This window comes from Amblyomma maculatum, chromosome 3, assembly GCF_055883805.1.
Source record: "Amblyomma maculatum isolate TAMU_Amacu chromosome 3, ASM5588380v1, whole genome shotgun sequence".
Taxonomy (NCBI): Eukaryota; Metazoa; Arthropoda; class Arachnida; order Ixodida; family Ixodidae; genus Amblyomma; species Amblyomma maculatum.
This window is the reverse complement of record NC_139346.1, coordinates 104136095-104155561: the sequence shown is the minus strand read 5'-3', so window position 1 is coordinate 104155561 and position 19467 is coordinate 104136095. Positions and strand designations below refer to the sequence as shown.

General features: G+C 47.8%; 1 protein-coding gene across 1 annotated transcript in view; it reads right to left on the bottom strand.

Moving 5' to 3' along the window:
* Positions 1 to 15518, bottom strand: part of LOC146195464 (solute carrier family 2, facilitated glucose transporter member 8-like) — a 41403-nt gene extending 25885 nt beyond the window's left edge. Inside the window, exons 1-3 of the mRNA XM_084596805.1 lie at positions 15280 to 15518; positions 13663 to 13924; positions 8178 to 8417 (exon numbers count right to left, since the gene is read on the bottom strand). Of these exons, the coding sequence (XP_084452931.1) occupies positions 8178 to 8417; positions 13663 to 13924; positions 15280 to 15518 (741 nt within the window). The remainder of the gene's footprint in view (positions 1 to 8177; positions 8418 to 13662; positions 13925 to 15279) is intronic.
* Between the last annotated feature and the right edge of the window lie 3949 nt (positions 15519 to 19467).

The following is a 19467-nucleotide window of genomic DNA, read 5'->3' as shown; positions in this document are numbered from 1 at the left end:
CGAAGGTGTCACCACCACACGCCGGACTGGCAAAACAAGCGACGGAAACGCGCGGTGATACCAGGGCCTGGGTCAACGCAGTCAAAAATAGACACCAGGTGAGCAGTTCGAGTGGGGTTGCTTCTCTCTCCCTCCTTTCTACTCCTTTCCCAAGGGAGCGTAGCGCCGAGCAAGATCAAATAGCAGCACTCAGGGACGAAACGAGATGCTGCCTAAATAAATTAACGAATTGGAATCCAAAATTACCCAGTCTTCTCCGCTCTCACCTCCCGCGGCTGAGGTAATGGAGAGTAAACTCGTGGTGCAGAAGGCGGTAACAAGTTTGGAGGCCGCATTCGAGGCCCGCTTCGGGGCCACAGAGGCACTATTCATTGCCATAGAAAATCAAATTTTAATGATGGTCAACGCCATCTCGAAACTGCAGGAGACAATCCCGCGAGGATTGCCCAACAAATTGCGCATTCCTTGCGGTCCTCGCGCAGGCCCGGTGGTCCCTTACCCGGCCGTCCTAACAACACTTCGACACGCACCCGTGAGGTAGACGATGTCGACAACTGCTCGCTCTCCGGTATGTAGGATGCCCCCTTTTCCGCGAGTGTTCGCTCCGGAGCACCGTCACCAGAACCCCTCCTCAGCCTAAATGACCATGGCGAGCAGCCCTAATATCAGGCGCTTCCAAGAACCAATTCGGCCACCCCCATCTTAATTGTCCGACGGAACTGTCGGGGCTTCCGTTCCCGCGCAAAGAGGTCGGATCTCCGACTTTACCTTCAACTTTCGACTCTCTTCTCGCGGTGGTTGCCCTCCAGGAGGAGCCAGGGAGTGGCATCACCCTCACAAATTACATCACCTTTCAGCAGGAACCCTCTTCCTGCGTCTGCGTGCATAACAATTATACGGCTACTGTAGTTGATCTGGAACTTCACATTGAATATTCCTACGTGATGGTGACACTTCTTCCGCTCAAGAAACAAGATGCACCACTTCGCGTACTCAACATCTATTTTTCCTCCACACGCAGCACTCTTTAGCCGCGCTATAAAGGCTGCGGGCAGCGACTCCTTGGTGATTGTGGCTGGTTTCAACGCCCACAGTACACTCTGGCGATACGTGCGTGAAGAAAAGCGGGGACACAAGCTAGTGGAACTCGCGTCCATGCTGGGCCTGACTCTTCATACTGACCCTGCATATTCAACGCATATGGGTATCAGTGACCCCGGGATACATGTCCGTGTCTTACCTTTACCAAGAACATTTTACACGCAGGATAGGTCAACACCGAGAAAACCCTCGGTAGTGACCACTGCCTTATTAATACCACCGTAAGAACTAAACCATTGGCAAGACCCCACGCAAAAACTCGGCTCCTCGATTGGAATACGTTCCGGCAAAGCTACATCAATTCGGCCTCTATCCACGAACAAGGATACCACGCGTTGGCACAAGGATTGGTTACACACCTTCGTTTCGTGGAAATACAAATTCAGCTCTCGTAGGCCACTCTAGAGATAGACAACCAGCGTCTTCACCTTTGGGAAGCGCGGCACAGCCTCGTCCAAAGGTGGCGCCGCCAAAAACATTACAGAAATCTCAAAATTCGTATCGCCGAGCTTACTCAGCGAGCGGCAGAGTACGCAGCCCAACTCGCCGACTCGATCTGGGTAGACCGCTGCAATACGGCGGCCAGACAAACGTCGAGCCGGAGCACGTGGCGCCTTTTCCACGCCCTAATTGACCCGACTCAAAGCCGCACCGAGACACAAAAAGAATTCCAACGATCTATTAGCTTCGATGAAAATACATCCAAATTAGCATGCAAACTGCACGACCAGTATCTTTGCACTAAGCAGGACCCTGGAGGACCCGCGCAATCGTATGCAGGTTCAGAGAACGCGAATCTGGATCAACCGTTCCAGGTTCACGACCTGAAGGCGGCCCGGGCTAAAATGAAACGAGGAACGACACCGGGCCGAGACAAGATAACTGTGAAACTGCTTCCAAATCTTCTCGACCCTGCCTATGAAGCCCTCCTCGCTTTCATCAACTCGATCTGGCTTGGTGAGGCACCTCTACCAATTGAATGAAAGGCCGCCCTGGTAACTTTCATTCTGAAAGCCGGCAAAGCCATAACCCTATCTCCCTCACATCGTGTGCGGGAAAGCTGATGGAGACCATGGTGCGGGACACACCGTCGGGGTGTCTGGAAAATGAACATGCATTCGCAGACACCATGTTCGGTTTCCGCCCGCAAAGAGCCGCTCGCGTATTTGGGTTTGCTCGGTACGGTGGCTCCGCAAGGGACAAAGCAACAGAAGAGACGAAGAAAACGGGCTGTTCCAGCTAGCATCTACCGCCCCCAGGAGCCGAGCAGCCTAGCGATTAGTGGCGCATGCTTTTTCAATGGGCGTCACGTTGGACGCGGCACTAACTTGAGAGCCTCTAATACTACTACTACTACAACTACTACAACTACTAAATAATAATAATAATAATCATACACAGTAATATTTCCTGCTATTATTATTATTATTATTATAATTATTATTATTAGTAGTAGTAGTAGTAGTAGTAGTAGTATTATAGAGGAAGACTCGTTTCACGAAGTTGGCACTGAATTGTCTAGTTAACGGCCGGATTAACTGGCTAAATATTATCTTCACAGTTTTAATTAATAGCAATAATAATAATAATAATAATTGGTTCACAGGAAGGGAAAGGCGCAGTATATGTCACACTTGTGTCTGTGGACACCAAGGAATGAAGGTGTCCACAGACACAAGTGTGACAGATACTGCGCCTTTCCCTTCCTGTGAACCAATTATTATTATTATCATTATTAGTTAAAACTGTGAAGATAATATTTGGCCAGTTATTTTGGCCGTTACCTACAGACAATTCAGTGCCAACTTAGTGAAACGAGTCTTCCTCTATACTACTACTACTACTACTACTACTACTACTAATAATAATAATAATATTAATAATAATAATAGTAGTAGTAGTAGTAGTAGTAGTAGTAGTAGTAGTAGTAGTAGTAGTAGTAGTAGTAATAGTAGTATTATAGGCTCTCTCAAGCTAGTGCCGCGTCCAACATGACGCCCATTGAAAAAGCATGCGCCGCTAATCGCTAGGCTGCTCGGCTCCTGGGGGCAGTAGATGCTAGTCGGAAGAGCCCGCTTTCTTCGTCTCTTCTGTCGTTTTGTCCCTTGCGGGGCCACCGTACCGAGCAAACCCAAATACGCGATCCGCTCAGGATGTTCTGCTTCAACTCGTCGAAAAATTCTCAACCCTATCGAATATCCCTTCAACAATAAGGCAGTACTTGCCCTTGACTTGAAGGAGGCCTTCGACGATGTCACACACGAAATCATCCTGCAACATCTCTCCCAGACGAACTGTGGACGTAACACATTTCAGTACAGCAAGCAATTTCTCTCGGATCGACAATCTTTCATCCGAATACAAGACGAAGAACATGGCCCATATAAACTGCGAACGAGAGGAACCCCACAGGGCGCGGTACTCTCGCCATTTCTTTTCAATCTGGCGATGATGAAACTGCAGGCTCAGCTGGCGAGTGTCGAAGGCATCCAGCACGCGCTGTGCGCCGACGACATAACCGTCTGGGCAAAACACGGATCGGTTGGAGACATTGAGGCGAACCCGCAGCAAGCGGCGCAGATCGTAGACGCTTACGCCCGCCGCTGCAGCCTTCAATGCTCACCGTCCAAATCCAAATTTGTGCGCATTCGCCCGTCGCATAAGTGCACCACCAAAATGGAACTATCCCTGGCCAGCGCTACAATATCCGAGCACGAGATTAGAGTACTTAGTCTCCTTGTCCACAAATATCGACGGGCTGATACAACACTAGCAACACTGCACAAGGTGGGGGACCAGGGGGCCGGATAGTGCGCTGGGTTTCCAACAAACGCGGGGGGTTACGGTGCACAGGCGCTTTGCGGCTGCCGCATGCATTCGGGACCAGTCGAGTACTCTACTCGACTCCTTACCTCCACCTGCGCTGGTTTGATGAGAATGTCCTCGAAGTGATTCCAGAAAGATATACAAGCGTGCCCTCGATATGCCGATCAACACATCCAACCAGCGTCTTTTGGGCCTGGGGATGATAAACACATTCGCGGAGCTTCGGGAGGCGCACTTAACCAATCAATACACAAGGCTTTCAAAAATGCCGTCGGGATGCCGCCTACTATGTTGGTTGGTTCACAGGAAGGGAAAGGCGCAGTATCTGTCACACTTGCTTTGTGGACACCTGAACGGCGCCATAAGGGAAGGGAGGAAGTGGGAGTGAAAGTGGAAAGAGAGAAAGGGCTGCCGTAGTGGAGGAGCCCTCCACTACGGCTGCCGTAGTGTGCGTTCCTCCACAAAGGTGGAGGAACGCACACTCCTCCGCCATTAACACCAAAACGCTGCTGCGCCCTACAGCTTTAAAACTCTTTGATCCTGCCTGTACAGGAAAATGCCCGCACTGTGCGAAGAAGTCTTTGGACGTCTTCCACATGGTGTGGGCATGAGGGTCAACCCCGAACCTCGCCCCCGAACCCAATCCCACCCAGCAGGACGGGGAGGCGACCCTGCTCGGCTTCTCCGACCTGGCAACCCAGAAGGCCCTTGTCCACCGAGCCCGAGTCGTGGCTGTCGCCAATGGGCTCCTGTAATGAGGAGCCCACCTAGTCTTTGCGTGAGGTTGCCCCGTCTACCTGAAGCTTCCTGCAAATAAAGGTTTTCACACACACCGGTGAACATTGATGCGTTCAATGAAATGCTGGCACAGGCCTGCTACTGGCTCTGTAACTGAGCCACCTCCACTGCTTATTTTTAACTAATTTATTTATAGGAAGGGAAAGGCGCGATAACTGTCTCACTTGTTCAGCGGATGGCAAACAAAGCTCGCAAACAGTCTTTACAACTACATCCTTTAAAGACACTACCTCCATGGTCGTACTGCCAGCTCACGGACAATCGCCCCACTGCTTCCTCGTCGGTATCATCCGCACATCTGCCTGAAGAGTGCATATTATATACCGATGCATCACATACTGCAGAGCGAGGAGTTACTTCTGTGTATAGTCTCTCTCATCTGCATCTCAACACTCATGTGACATATACCGCGGATACGTGCACCCCTCTGGCACTGGAACTTCAAGCAATTTACAATGCAATACATTCCCTTCCGCCAGTTCCTACATTCAATCCAGTTCATCTTTACACTGACTCTCTCACTGCCCTTAAACAGCTTAAGGCCGTTCGACGCACATTCCAAATAACAGTCCATACATTTGCTCTGTTCAAAGTACCCATGCCCTGTGCACATACACGGGATTCGCGGCCATGCTCGCGATCCACATAATATTCAAGCGGATGCTATGACGCACATAAACACATCAGGCGATCCACCACCTTCCCCTCTTCCCCCAGATCCGTTCCTGTTAATTGTTAAATTGGTTCACAGGAAGGGAAAGGCGCAGTAACTGTCACACTTGCTCTGTGGACACCCGACCGCGCCGTAAGGGAAGGGAGGAAGGTGGGAATGAAAGTGGAAAGAGAGAAAGAGGAGCCGTAGTGGAGGGCTACGGAGTAATTTCGACCACCTGGGGATCTTTAACGTGCGCTGACATCGCACAGCACACGGACGCCACTTCGTTTCGCCTCCATCGAAACGCAGCCGCCGCGGTCGGGTCGAAACGCAGCCGTTCCTGTCCCACGTTTCCGATTCGCAAGTTCTGCGCCAGCGAACACGCGCTCTCATTCCTCCGTGTTCGCACCCTCTCCCCCGTAGTCTTACTCGGCAGGATGAGGTAATAGTGCGCCGGATCCGGGCAGGGGCAGCTCTGACCCCATCTGTTCGACATCGATGGCGGGAAAAAATCTACCAGTGACTTACAAGTGCCCTCACTGTGACACTCCACCTGACGTCTGCGATGTGCGCCACTTGTTGTAGACGTGTCCATCAACAACGCACATCAGGCAACGGATAATCATGAAGGTGGGCCTGCGGTGGAATCGCGATTGTGATTATGAGAACTGGACAATGGACAATCGCTACACTGCCAACCTTCTCGAATACATAAACGCAACTGGACTTCACTCCTTCTTTTAACTTTCTATCTCCTGCATCCCATTCCCTCTTTCTCAACTTATGCCTTGTGGCAAACTTTTCGAAAAAAAACTCACTTGTTTTCTGTGGACACCTCAACCGCGCCGTGAAGGAAGGGAGGAAGGTGGGAGTGAAAGTGGAAAGAGAGAAAGAGTAGCCGTAGTGGAGGGCTACGGAGTAATTTCGACCACCTGGGGATCTTTAACGTGCGCTGACATCGCACAGCACACGGACGCCTCTTCGTTTCGCCTCCATCGAAACGCAGCAGCCGAGGTCGGGTTCGAACCCGGGTACTCCGGCACAGACCCTCCGCTGCTTTGTGCAGATAGAAGAGAAAATAGAGAAGAAAAAAAGAGTGAAGAGAAAATAGAGAAGAAAGAAGAAGAAGAGGGCGAGAAAGACGCGCGCCGCAACAATAGCCGTCGCCCACCACCGAAACAGGGGCGGGTGCAATGACGGCCTACAACAGATAAAAATTCTGCGGGAGACTAGCCCCCACCGCAATCTGCGGTGACCTACCTGTCCCAGCCTCAAGGGGCGCGCGATGTACCGCAACGACAGGTCATGACGTCACCAGGCGATCCATAGATTAATAAGAAAACTACTGCTACTCCCGGGTACGACACTAATAGAGAGGCGACCGCATGGCGGCGACTGCAAGCTGTAAATTTTAACCCAGTATTTGCCTTTCACGTACTACTTGGGGAAAAGGAAAATGATCTTTGCAAAACATGTCAGGAGAGGGGTACTCTCAACCACATTATATGGGAATGCATCGACATCTGTAGAGTCGAGGAAAATCTCATTAGCAGAGAGAGCTGGGAAGTTCTGCTGCGGAGCGAAGACCCCGCTCGGCAGCAACAAGCCGTTCGCCTGTGGGCCGATGCCGCTAAGAGACATGGATCCACGCGCAGTCTCTTACATGGATCCCTCTGCGCGTCAAAAACTGGCTCCGTGCAATTCACACAATGTAAAGTGCTAGCAAAACATTATGAGCCGCTGGTTCGTGAGATAACTGAAGCCGCTGAGATAGCTAGATTGCAGGAACGATGTGTAAGCAAACCGTACCTGCTGTTAACACAAAAAGAAATTGAACTGCTGAATGTGCAATCTCTCCATGAGTGTTCAGAGAGTGCACCACGCTGTGTGCAAGAGAAGGTTATGCGGCACGTGTCTTATTTATCTATTATTTATTATTTATCTATTATTGTGTTTTTTTTTTTGTTTTTTATTATAACTATGCTGAAATGTGCAAGTCATTTGTACGCGATCTGTGGCGTTAGGGTATAAGAAGTTGAGGGTTTTCCAAAATAAACGTTGTTGAAAGTCAGCGCTCGTTGTGTCGTCCTCTAACCTTGTGCTCCCGTCCTGTGTTCCGCGCTGTTACCTCCAGATGCATAACCAACATGCCCAAGCTGCTATTCTAGCAAAGATTACTTGTGGAGCTAGACCACGGTAGCTGCGACAAGCGCCTGTTGCATTTAGCAAAACTTGGCAAGTTGAAAGTGCATTGAAAAAAGTTGCAATGCACATACATAGAGATCAGTCTTTCTTAAACCAACGATATGAACTAGTGCTTCAGTAATTTTCAACATTCTAACCAGTGAAGATGCTTGGAGAAAGCCGGAAGCACACCAGGGGGTTCGTATGACAAAACTGCTTCGCTTGATCCATGGCGTCGTACTTCTTGCAATCGCTAGAAATCGACGAGTATGTGAAGAACTGCACATGATGAGCATTTTTCCAGATTCGCGCATTCTGCTTTTCACGTATTCACGCACAGCAGAATCACCTACCGTACTCGCGCTGCTGCTGATACAGCGGATCACTTATTACACCGCAAGAACAGGATGATAAAGAGTATTTTGTTATGTTGCTTTGTAATATGTAGTTTACATTGTATTCAGCCTTATTTATAGCAAGTAATACACCAACTAGAATAATTCATTTTGCTACCGTTTTTTAGCGCTTTACACCCGCTACGATTCAGAATATCTTTGTGATTACGGGGTCCCGTTCCGGTTAACGTGAAACATTATTGCGCATGCGCGCTTACCTCATACTCGGCGGCGGCCTGAGCCGTGGTTTCCCGCAAAAACATCAGCACCTTCTGAGCCTCCTCGTGTCGGTCGTGCTCAATCAGCCAACGCGGAGAGTCGACCGCCAGGAACATCAGTAGCACCGTCACTGCCGGAGGCATCCCGCAGAAGGCTGCAAGCCATGGCCACTCAAGGTATCGACCGAGCACGTAGATGTACAGCACGCCCGCGGCAATGCTCGTCTGGTGGGCACCACACTGTGATACAATAGAGGTTTGCAATCCTTCACGACCTGGCAAGTCACGTACGTAGCTCTCGCAGAAATGCTCAGCTGCGGTTTTATCCCGACACAGTGTGGATAACTTTATTTGAAATCGTGCTTGTGTTTCCGAAAATATTTTCCCAATGTGTAAACGAGAGCATCGGTTCCTTCGAACTTGTTTTCCCGCAAAGATTGCCTCTCACGTTTGGAGGTACGCCGGGACCCCAGCGAGGACAATGTTCCCTCGAGTAAAGTCATTCTGTCGCAACCATCCACAGTCGTCAGGTAACCTGCAATACATAATTTTTGTACAGTCCTAAGCAGCCGGATGCGCCCACACCCGAAGCTAAACGAAGGCGGTCGTTTAAAAGTACGCCGAAAATTGAGCTGGAACCACCGGCACCACTGCAAAGACAGCTCATAGAGACAGGCTCTCTCTCACATATATTCGCTAAGGGTGCTGCTGCGGAGCTATGAATCTCCCATTCACCGTTTCTAGTAATAGCGTTTTTCCCACTCGACATTGGCTTCTCACTGGCCCACTGTCACTTAGAAGCGCAATTTTGTTTTCGCCGTGAATAAGCGGCAGTGCGAGAAACAACCGCTTGGTGCGCCTAGCCTAATATATTAGTCGTCCAGTGTTATTGTATTATTTCCTCACTGTAGCAATGTGCTCCTGTGCTTATTACGTCGGGAGCTGTGTCGATAGTGCCGTGTGCTTTTTCCCTCTGTATTGCCGGTTTTTCATTTTTTTTTTCACCGTAACTCACTCTTCACTTGTGTAAGCTTCAGTACAGCGTTTAGCGTAGTAAAGTTTTCAGTGGAGAAGAGGATGAGATATGTTTTGGGTTGTGTACTGTACCTATAGAATCATGCGCGGCACATTACTAAACATGAATGGCGGCTTCGATTCCTCGAAACAGAGGAAATTAACTAACTTAAAATTGCACATTTCGTTTCGTTTCGGCTTACAGTTTCAATATTAACTTCCGAGTGGCAGCTGTCATGTCATTGACACGTCGAGATGACGCCAGGTCCACAGAAACTGTATTAAAGTCACTGTGAAAGAAGGTAAAAACTCAAAGGACTGAATAACGAGCGCTTATATCATCCAGTTTCTTGTCTCGCATGCCCTCAGCGCGTCAGCGACACGACAGACGTCATAGGCTGCTGAGCACAAAACCGAAACTTTATGACCTATGAAGTAATTGTACATTATTTAGCTGTTGTAAGCGCACTCCACGTCGTGATACTAGGACACTGTTGTCTTAGAAAATCTTCTAAACAAAAAGTGTGATGTAGTTTAGCTCTGGTTAACCCTAGTTGAATTGAGCAAGCAACGGCGGAAGATTTTTTGACTGCTACATTTTTCCCATATCATGCCCAATCAGTGTAAGGGCTACATTATTGGGGAAGCTTAAGCTCATCCTTTAAGGGTATGACGCGACAGCGTAACCTACCAGCCCATTATAATGTCACGCTTCAACTAAGTCGTATGGATGTGCCTTCGTGTCGTAGGGGTAACGAGAGTGCAAACGGTTCTGGCAGGCTGCCTTGTGGCATAGGGGTAACGTGAATTCAGTGTCAGGGCAGGCTGATTTTTTTTATGAAGAAACCGTAGCTATGCCTTTTCACGGCGTAGCTGCGGCCGCCCGAGGTCTCGCGTTGGCTGTCGTAGTATTGCTTTCGCAATAAAGCGTGTAGAAACTATAGTATCCCTACTCGTTCATTCTCAGTTCAGTTTAATACAAACGCTTTCAGAGCAAGCGTACGGTGACCAATATTCAGTGCAGCATATCAATTTGTCGTGTCTTCGTCTCTGCTCAGTAATGACGTAATAATTTCACCACTTAAGCTACAAATCTTTCAAAAAAGAAAAAGGGAGAGCAGTTGTGTTCAATTTTCAAGATGAATTATGGGAAGCTTTACGAGTTTAAAAGTTAGGAGTAAAACATGCAGCCAAGCAACGTTTGGAAAAGTCGTTTCGTCACAAGCTCCCGAGGTGTGGCTAAACTGGCGCAAAGCTCTCGCTGATCAGCAGCCCTAAATTTCTTATTTTGCCGCCGATGTGGATTAGTTTATTATTATGAATCCTGTGTACTCAGAGAATGGAGAGTACAGTGCACACATCTGCGCCATCTTACGCAACAGAGCGCGAATGGGTTATTTTTGGCGCCAATTATTCCGCCATTCTTAACATGACACAATGACAGATATTTCCTGTATTAATTACGATTAAAATTATGAGGGTTTAAGCCTAGATTAAGCCTATCTTGAACCGCGCGATACGAGCGAAACGTGTACATGTAGCCACGATGGTCTCTGCAATGCAAGGTTATCAGACTGGGCCTGCCGTCTCCAAGATTGCTCTCCGAACAGCCGCCTCCGTGGCTGGCTCGTTCATTACGAAGTGATGTCTGCGAAGGTGAACAGGTGGTATATACGCACCGTTCGTGACGTCACGCATGGCGCCACCACATCGCCTGATGAACACGTGCTGGAATCAGGCCACAGCTACTCCTTAGGAGCGCTGCCTTACAGTGGTAAAATTCCAGTCTTAAACCTCGAGATCACCATGACACACGCGTCCCCCGGTCGAAAATGCGATAAACATTATGTAGCCCGGTCGTAATGCCAGGCTTTTCTGTACTTCAGTAAGTTTTTTCATAGCCGGTTCTTCAGTCTGTAACTAGACAGCAGTTTTCTGTTCGAAAAATTTGAAAATTCTGATGTTGCTAGATTTAATCTTAAAACAAGTTTTTGTAGTAGTTTTCTCCACAAAATTTTTTCAGCTTCTGCCGACATGGTTAAGTCGTCAGGGGCATTATTTTAAAACATCCCTCGCTGAAAGTATGTCCTATTATCATCAGCTGCATCATATATAGCGGAACGTTGAAGAAACCAGGTACGACACCTATGCCGCGACCATGAGTTCATAGGTGTTGCCGGCAACCCTTGCTTGTTGCGCCAGCTGCAACCACCGTATACCCGGAACCCTAATCAATCGTACTTACCCCCACGATGTTCTACAACGCCTTGCAAAGTGCACCTTATATTTTTCGACTCTGCTACGAAGTGGTACAATTATTTACCTGTTTTCAACGCTTATTATATGCCCATTTGTATGTTTTAATTCGGTTTCGACATTATTAGCTCCTGTTGCTTACAAAGCTCATTCTACGCTCTTGGCCTTCGTTAAAGCTGTCCCTATTTTCTAACATGAATTGCTGTGTCTCCCCATATTTATTCTGAGCCGTTTCGCTGGCCTCTGTGCTTCCGCACCACAGGGGACTATTACCAAGATACAAATATTATATACAATCCTTTTGCTGGTAACATTGGTTGGCTGTTAAACTGGGCTGAAACTGCCCGGGCATGTGCGCTCCCATCCAATGCTCTTAACCTAAATATCAACTTCATAAAGGGAATCTGCGGCCCTCTATTCAGTGTTGGTGAAGGAATAATTACTCAGTATAACCCACCTGAGCGCAAATGTAAAGTAGGACCTGCAATGCTTGTTCTGAAACTTAACAGCTAAAAACATCCCTCGCAGGCCTTGGCTCAAGTTTAGGGGCACTATCGTGACCAGAAACCTACGGCGTTGTTTTGCGGCGCCACAAATAACGACATGGTTGGCACCGGATTGGGCATGGTTCGGAGTTCTCTTTTCAGTCGATTGGCTGAATAATAACCGCTAGCCTTTGTGAAGTTCGCATCCTTAGCGCGAGAATTCACTGAATTCTATCGTGAGATTTGATTCCATACGTTAGGCCTGCTTCAGTGGAATGAAATAAGCATCGTTACATTTCGTCCCTGCACTGCCGACCAGAAGCATTTATTCTCAATGGAAGGTAGCCTAGAACTTGCCGATGCATTTTACAAACTGTCTAGATTTAATAATTGAAAGCTTCTGGGCTAAATCGAGCGTCCGCGTGAATTCACAGAACTGTTAACCAAGACAAAATAAAGCAAAGCAATTTTGCTATAAATAACTTAGCTCTCATATCATGAAGTGTTAAGCGTTGAAGCTGCCTGCAGTTCTTCTTTAACACTCTCCAACGCTTTTCAGACCTGGACTCGACTGAAAACTCTTAGCGAATATGAGCCAATATTTTTCTACCACTAATGTATGATTAGGTTCGTTGCTTGAAAAGGCCACAATAAACGTAAACATGGGACAGCTTGCAAGAAGCGCTAAAGAATAAGGAATTGCGTTTTCTACAAAAAAAAGCCTTTTTTTATTAGCAGTCTAAGACCTGTCTTCTCGACTGACGGAAAGAAAGGCGCATAAGTGATACATGTGATTTATCCAGCGGCTAATTGAGGTGTTTATGCGGTTTTCCTATGCTCAACACCAAGAGAGCGTTTCGCACAAGTGATACATAGGATTTATCCAGCGGCTAATTGAGGTGTTTATGCGGTTTTCCTATGCTCAACACCAAGAGAGCATTTTGCACCTATACCCTCTCTCGGTATTGAGCGTTGTGGCGGGGCAACCTCCCAGATTCAGCTCAGCCGAACGCCAAGCTCCTCCTGCAAACACTCTTTTTGCAAGCCCTAGTGCTGCTCTGTCTGGCAGTGGTGTATTGCAAGCATCCGCGAACTTCATGTTGAGTGTCCGCGAAATTCCAGGTGTACCTTGCGCGATCTTCTTGCGGCAAAACTCGTGCCGAGCAGATTTGAATCGCCTTTTGTTCATGTCATCGACGCTGACTCGGATTCATCGCTACCGCCAAGGGAAAGGCACAGCTCTCGATCGCAAAACGAGTGACGAGAGCCACGGGGCCAAACCCTTCTGTACAACAGAGTGGGTGTACAGGTGGCTTGCGATCTCAATTTACAGATGGCCGCTATACCCCTAGCGAAAAAACTGTATGAGTCATAATAACCTCACTACAATTTCTCATAAGAGCTCATACTAAACTCATACAAATCTCACACAATCTCATATATTTCTCATACGTGGAATGATATCTCTATGAGATTATATTAGAATTATAAGAGATTGGTATGAGAAATCTGTATGAGGTTATTGTGAATCAGAATTTTTTCGCTAGAGACGGGCCCTCTTTACGTGCGTTTCCTCTTAACAATTCGAAGAGAGGCTTTGCACTACTACGAATCTCAATTTTAAGGTGTCATTTAACGAATTTTTCAGAACTGACGCTGGGGAGGTATTCCTCTGGTGTCGCCTTCAGGATATGTCTAATAAGGGAGTGGTTTTAAAAACACTTGCTCACCAACTTTCCTCTATCCTTTGCTTCAGCCGTCTCAGCGATGTACGCGGGTGCCGTCAGCGCTATCATGCCTGTGCAGAGGCCACCCACCACTCTGGCTATGAGCAAATGCCACGAGTCGACGCTGGCCCCAAAAATGGCGAGCCACGATGCCAGCGACCCAACGCAGGCTAGTATCAGCGACCCTCGGCGCCCCATGTAGTGCGCCACGAAGCAGCCGCACATAGAGCCGAACACGGCCCCCAGCAGAGGCACCGAGTCGAACCTGGACAGAAGGTTGTCTGCTTTTCGGTGCGGAGAGCCACCGCAACTCAAATATAACATGTTTCCGTTTCCATCGTTACCTTGTTCCAGTGGCAAAGCAGTTACTTAATTGCGCTGGACACAGAGCTTAGGAAGACCCCAAAAGAACATGTAATGCAAGGAAAGCAATATCTAGCACGGGTTGTCAAAACTGTTTTGTGGCAGACTATGTGGTATGTGACATCTTATCGCGGACTGGTTAAGCTATCCACAGGGCTCACTCGTCGCTTCCTATCTCCGATGTCAGACCTTCGTGCACTCTAAGTCATTATTAAAGTGGTTTGGTCTAGACGAAAGGCCGGCAAAATTTAATCGGAACATTTCAGTTCATAAATACGTTAATAGATTCTTAAAAAAATGCAAAAAAGTTGAATGCTAGCTCGACTATTGGATTGGCTGGAAAATCTTTTCACTAGAATAGAATCGTGGTGGTGTTAGCATGGCTAGAACCCATAGTGTACGAGAGGAAGGTGCGCTGAGTAAACTATGGCTATTCATTGCGTAGCAAGGTTGCACAATGAATTAAATATTTTGAGGCTCAACTTAAGACTTAACAGTGAGCACAATGGCAGCCTGAAAGTCGCATTTTGTCTCCACAGGGTTTTACATTTTTTGTTCAATTTGGTTTTTGGGGAACGAAACAGCGCAGTTTCTGCCGAACTTTACGCTGGACGGCAACCCTTAACTAGGCCAGGGCTATTTGGACAAAACAGAAGAATTCTAAGATGCACCCCGAGTAGTAGAGCTAACGCTCTAACGGCACACCGTTTGGCTAAATAAACTTTGTAAAATAAGGAAATAATTGCTCATTACAATCCTCCGAAGCACGGGCGTCAGGCTGCGGAGGAGAGCTATGCAGCTTCCACACTTCTCTAAGCTGTTTTAGATTATTCAGGATAAATGGTAGTCCTCTGTTTGAACCCTGAACGGCGATAATTTTCTCCATAACGTGGCTTTCCTGAAAGGTGTACGATCCCCTAAGTAATACTATGTCTGAGCTTTGATGGAAATCAATGATTAGCCATTTATTTATCATACCTTCTCCGGCACGGCCGCTTTTTGAAGGAGGCGAAACCCAATACGCCCGTGTGCTGTGCGATCTACATGTACGGCAAAATTCTCACGTGGTCGAAATTTCCGGAGACATTCACTATGGCGTCTTTCATAGCCTGAGTCGCTTTGTGACGTTAAGTCCCATAAACCAAAACAAACGAATCCATATCTTCCTCGGCTTTGGCGACTTGGAGATTTCATTAACACTGACCTAAATCACTCTCCATACGCAGAGCCCTCTCCATGTCACCAAAAGATCCTCACCAGAAGATTTCCCGATCGCTGATGACTGAGTGCCCACTGTCTCCTCTGGTTCGCCTCAGGCTGTGGCCAGCAGGGAGCGAGTAACCGATGGCCGCACCGACGCTAAACGAACCCGCCCAGGGCGCAGCCACAGAGGCAAAATACATGCCATGGGTCGCCTGGTCGTCCTGCGGGGCCGACAACAGCACGAAACCGTGAGTGCGAGATGGCGACATCTCGGATGGCGTGAACACCGTCATGCCGCCTGTTACGGCATGCCGGCCGGGTGACCGACGAGCTTCAGTTATGGCTGCCGACACCGCCTGAGTAGACGTTGGCGCCGCCGTCCCTCCAAAGGTCGTAGTCTGCTGAGACGGTGCGGTTGACATCTTTGCGTCCTTTGTTCTTCTCCTTCGCAGCACGCGCACCTACCACGCGCACGCGAATGGCACTATGGCTTCTGAACAGCTGTTGTTGCGGCTGTTGAAGTGCGAGGGAAAATATAGACTCCTTTCTTGGGGCTCTTTTTTTCCATTTTCTCCCTTTATCCCCTCCCCACGTGTAGAGTAGCCTACTGCAAAACAACTAATTGACCTCAAGGTCTCTGTTTTATTCTCTCTCTTGGTAGCCCTAAATAATAAAACGGCAGTTGCCTGCAACAAGCTGTGGTCCAAAAGGCATCGAGTCACTCTGCCAGCTAATTAAAGCCGTAAAGGATTTCACAAATTTAATGCTTAGCTGCAATTTGCAACTAAAAGAAATAAAAGCTATGGCGCTAAGATTTCGTATTTTTATAAGCTTTTTGTTGTTTTTGCTTTAACAATTAATCATTTTTTTGTTGAGATTGAAGATTGTACGCCGATTTCCTGTACTTGGAGACACTACACTAGCGTACACTAGCGGTTTGGCCAAACTATTGCACCTGTCTCCACGACTCTCGGCAAAAAAGCTGCAGTGCAATATTCATTTTCTGAGGGCTTGACGGCGAAACCCTGACCTCTGAAGAATTTATATTCGAACCAGTTCTTACTCGACTTTGCTGCAGAAAGCTTTCGTGCTTAAATCTCGCGCCTCACCGCCTCACTATTATTTCACTTTTTAACATATGCGACTAGATAATTTGGAGTATTAGCAGCCACAAGAAATATGTTGTATTTGTTCGAGATTGTCGTAGACGGTTATGAGGAATTATCTAAAACTTGCTAAGTCTGCTTTGGACTGTAACCATTGTAAATCGGTGAGTTAGCTCTTTTTGTTCTTCCCTTTGGTTCATATTTAACTAACCTTTCAAGAAATAAACATTTAGTTACAGAGCGCTCGTGCCGTCTCCTGTTCCCCTTCGTCTCGCGCTTCGTGCTGCTTTACGACAAATCCATTCCATTTCGCCCAGTTTTCTGTCCTTCTTTGTACCGAAAGCATCCCAGAATCGGCCGGCATTCGGTACTTCACCAATAGGTGGGAACTCTCGTGCTAATGCCATTATCGAATTTTGCGATTGGTGTAAGACACATATCAACCCAGTAAAAGATTTTCTTATTGGTTCAATCTTCTTGCCTGTTCTTCGAGATATTGTCTCCACAACGTGACATTTGGAGTAGGTGCCGTGTCTGCACTCGAATCTTCCTGCCGTATCAGATGACACAGCAACAAAAAGCACCTCGTGACCAGAAAGTCAAGCGATAGGACTCGCAGCAGCGGCCATCACCAAGCTCTATCGCCTGACCTAGAAACCATTTCTGAGCACACTCTACCATGGTACAAACATTACTGCCTAACGCGTAATCGAGAGTTGTTGTAAGCACAAATTGGTTCCGGGCATAGCACGTTGTCGGCAGGGGCGAGCAGTCTTGTGCTGAGGCTGACAAATCGCAAAGATGGCTTTCACAAGATACTTCCTGCCTTTCTTTTCTTCAGGCCTCATCGCTTGGCTTACGCTGTTGTGTCGGTAGAGGCATTAGAATGCGGACTGATTAAGCAGCGTAGGCAGCCACGACGCGACGCAGGCCTGACCGGAATGTAGAAGCTGTGCGTTCAAGTGCGCTTTGAGGCTAGATTCATACGTCTGGTAAAAAGATAAATGCCAGGAGCTGATGACGAATTGCAGTGATATACTCCCTGAACGCGCTTCGAACTGCTGCCACATCGATCGCCGACGTCGAGCTGGGTACTACATGCTTGAGTGAGGGGCACAGTTCCGCCATCCTTGCACAGAAAGCGAATAACTCGTCTTGGTAAATCTTGTTCTGAGTCCGGATTGTCACGCCTCCGTGTGCAGATGAAGTGAAATTGATGCCCATGTGGAAGGAAGATTTCAGCTTGGTAGTCGCTTTTCGGTGCTTGCTCGACGTCACCTAAATCTCGGGGAGAACGGGAGCTAAAAGCGTTTACTGTTTAAACTTAGGAGGACGTTCAAGCTTCGGCTTAGAGCTAGAAGCAGCCGCTCCATTAACACCACCGTTGCATCCAATTACTTTTGTCATCGAAATACTGCCACTGAGTTTGGCAAAGCGAAGCGGCAGTATATGTGTCACTGAGCAGTGGGCACCTAGTCGGATACTTAACGGCATAGAATGGGTGGTAGATACGCGGTCGGTTCGAAACCCTCTCCAAAACTAGCCTCTATCTTTAGTAGTAGATGGGGGATAAATGACCACCGAAACCTCATGACACCACAATTGTGTAGGTGAGGTTGTTTACCGTGCAGTGTATGTAAAGCGGAATATAAATGCCATTGTGAATTGATCTGTTAAAATTATGCTTGTTTTGAACTCCTCGATGTACGCGCAACTGCAGTCATCATTGTAAGGGCAGCCACCTCCTCAAGCTGCAGCGAATGGTAGCTTTTTGTTGCTGCTCCTTTCTTGCACACATGAAAAGTAAAATGAATTTGAATTTGAAAAAAAAAATGCAAAAAGGAAGGTTCCGTCACAAATTGATAAGAATTCAAGTTCTTTTTTTACTGTTCCGGAGGTCTGTGGTATGGCGAGGCATCTTCGATGGAACGAGCTGTACACGCTTTGTGTAAAAAAGGCTTCGACGTCCACCTCGACCCACGCTGTGTTCCCCAGTGTAGTCTGTCGTCGCTGTAAAAGTCCGTCACGTGTGTACTCGCAATGAGGTAGCGGCTCCTATGGAAGGGGCAAGATACCGGACTTCTACTTCCAATTGTCGGAAGGGATAGATCACTTGGTATCTGGTTTCAGCTGGTTGCAAGTGAGATAACGAGTCGGAGGTGAATGGTAATCAGAATATGTTCTTCGGAAAGAGTGCGAAACACGGGATATCATAGAACATTCGGACACATACACTACACTCTGCTCAGTGAAACAATGTAATGCATGAATATATAGCCAAGGCTGCTTAGTGGAATGCACAAGTTGTGGCGGTCGCGTCGCGTCCCAGTAGTAGGGAGAGCGCCTGATGCGACTATTTTCAGTTCACGCAGTGGATTTCCGCGGAGGTGCCGCTACTTCGGGACGAAGAGCTGTCCTCGTCCTAACACGTAGCCAGAATCCGAGGAAGAATTGCATCGGTATTGCTAGCACGAGTGTTTGTTGTGACTGCTCTGGCTATCTCTGCTCATTTTTGAAACCTTGTGATGGACGCCGGAGTCAACAAGGTAATGAGAGTACGTGGTGATATGCCAAGAGACTGCTGTTGGCCGCTGTGCTGCACCAACGGAAGAAAGGATCTGACGATCTATTATCGTTAGCTACCGAATGTGCGATTAACAACATTTGGTAGCCTGAAAAAAAAAATTGCGCCGACATTTAAACTCCGCATTGAAGTGGATGGCGGGAAAGCGTTCGGATTCCCGTTTGCGGGTGCCCTTGCATGTCGTCTTTCGCGCACAAGCACTTTGTGACTCGCCGAGTGACTATAATTTCTTAATTTGTGTCTATTATTTTAAACAATTATTAGTATAGAGTCTAAAGTTCTTGCAGTGTGGGGAAGACAACCCCATACTGCCCGACGCCTACGTAGAAATAAACTCCCGTTAATGAAGCTATACGAAAAAATTGTGTCTGATTCGGACCATTGGGAGTTAGATACGTATATCGTGCTCCAGTTTCAAGGTAGCTCGAGTTGGCAGATCCTGCCCACTTGACCATGTAATGCGTTCCGGTCATGTCACACAAGCGGTCTAAAATTCAGGACAGTACGTCACCTGCAAGCGACCATCTGCGTAGCATTGCCCATGGCTTTGTG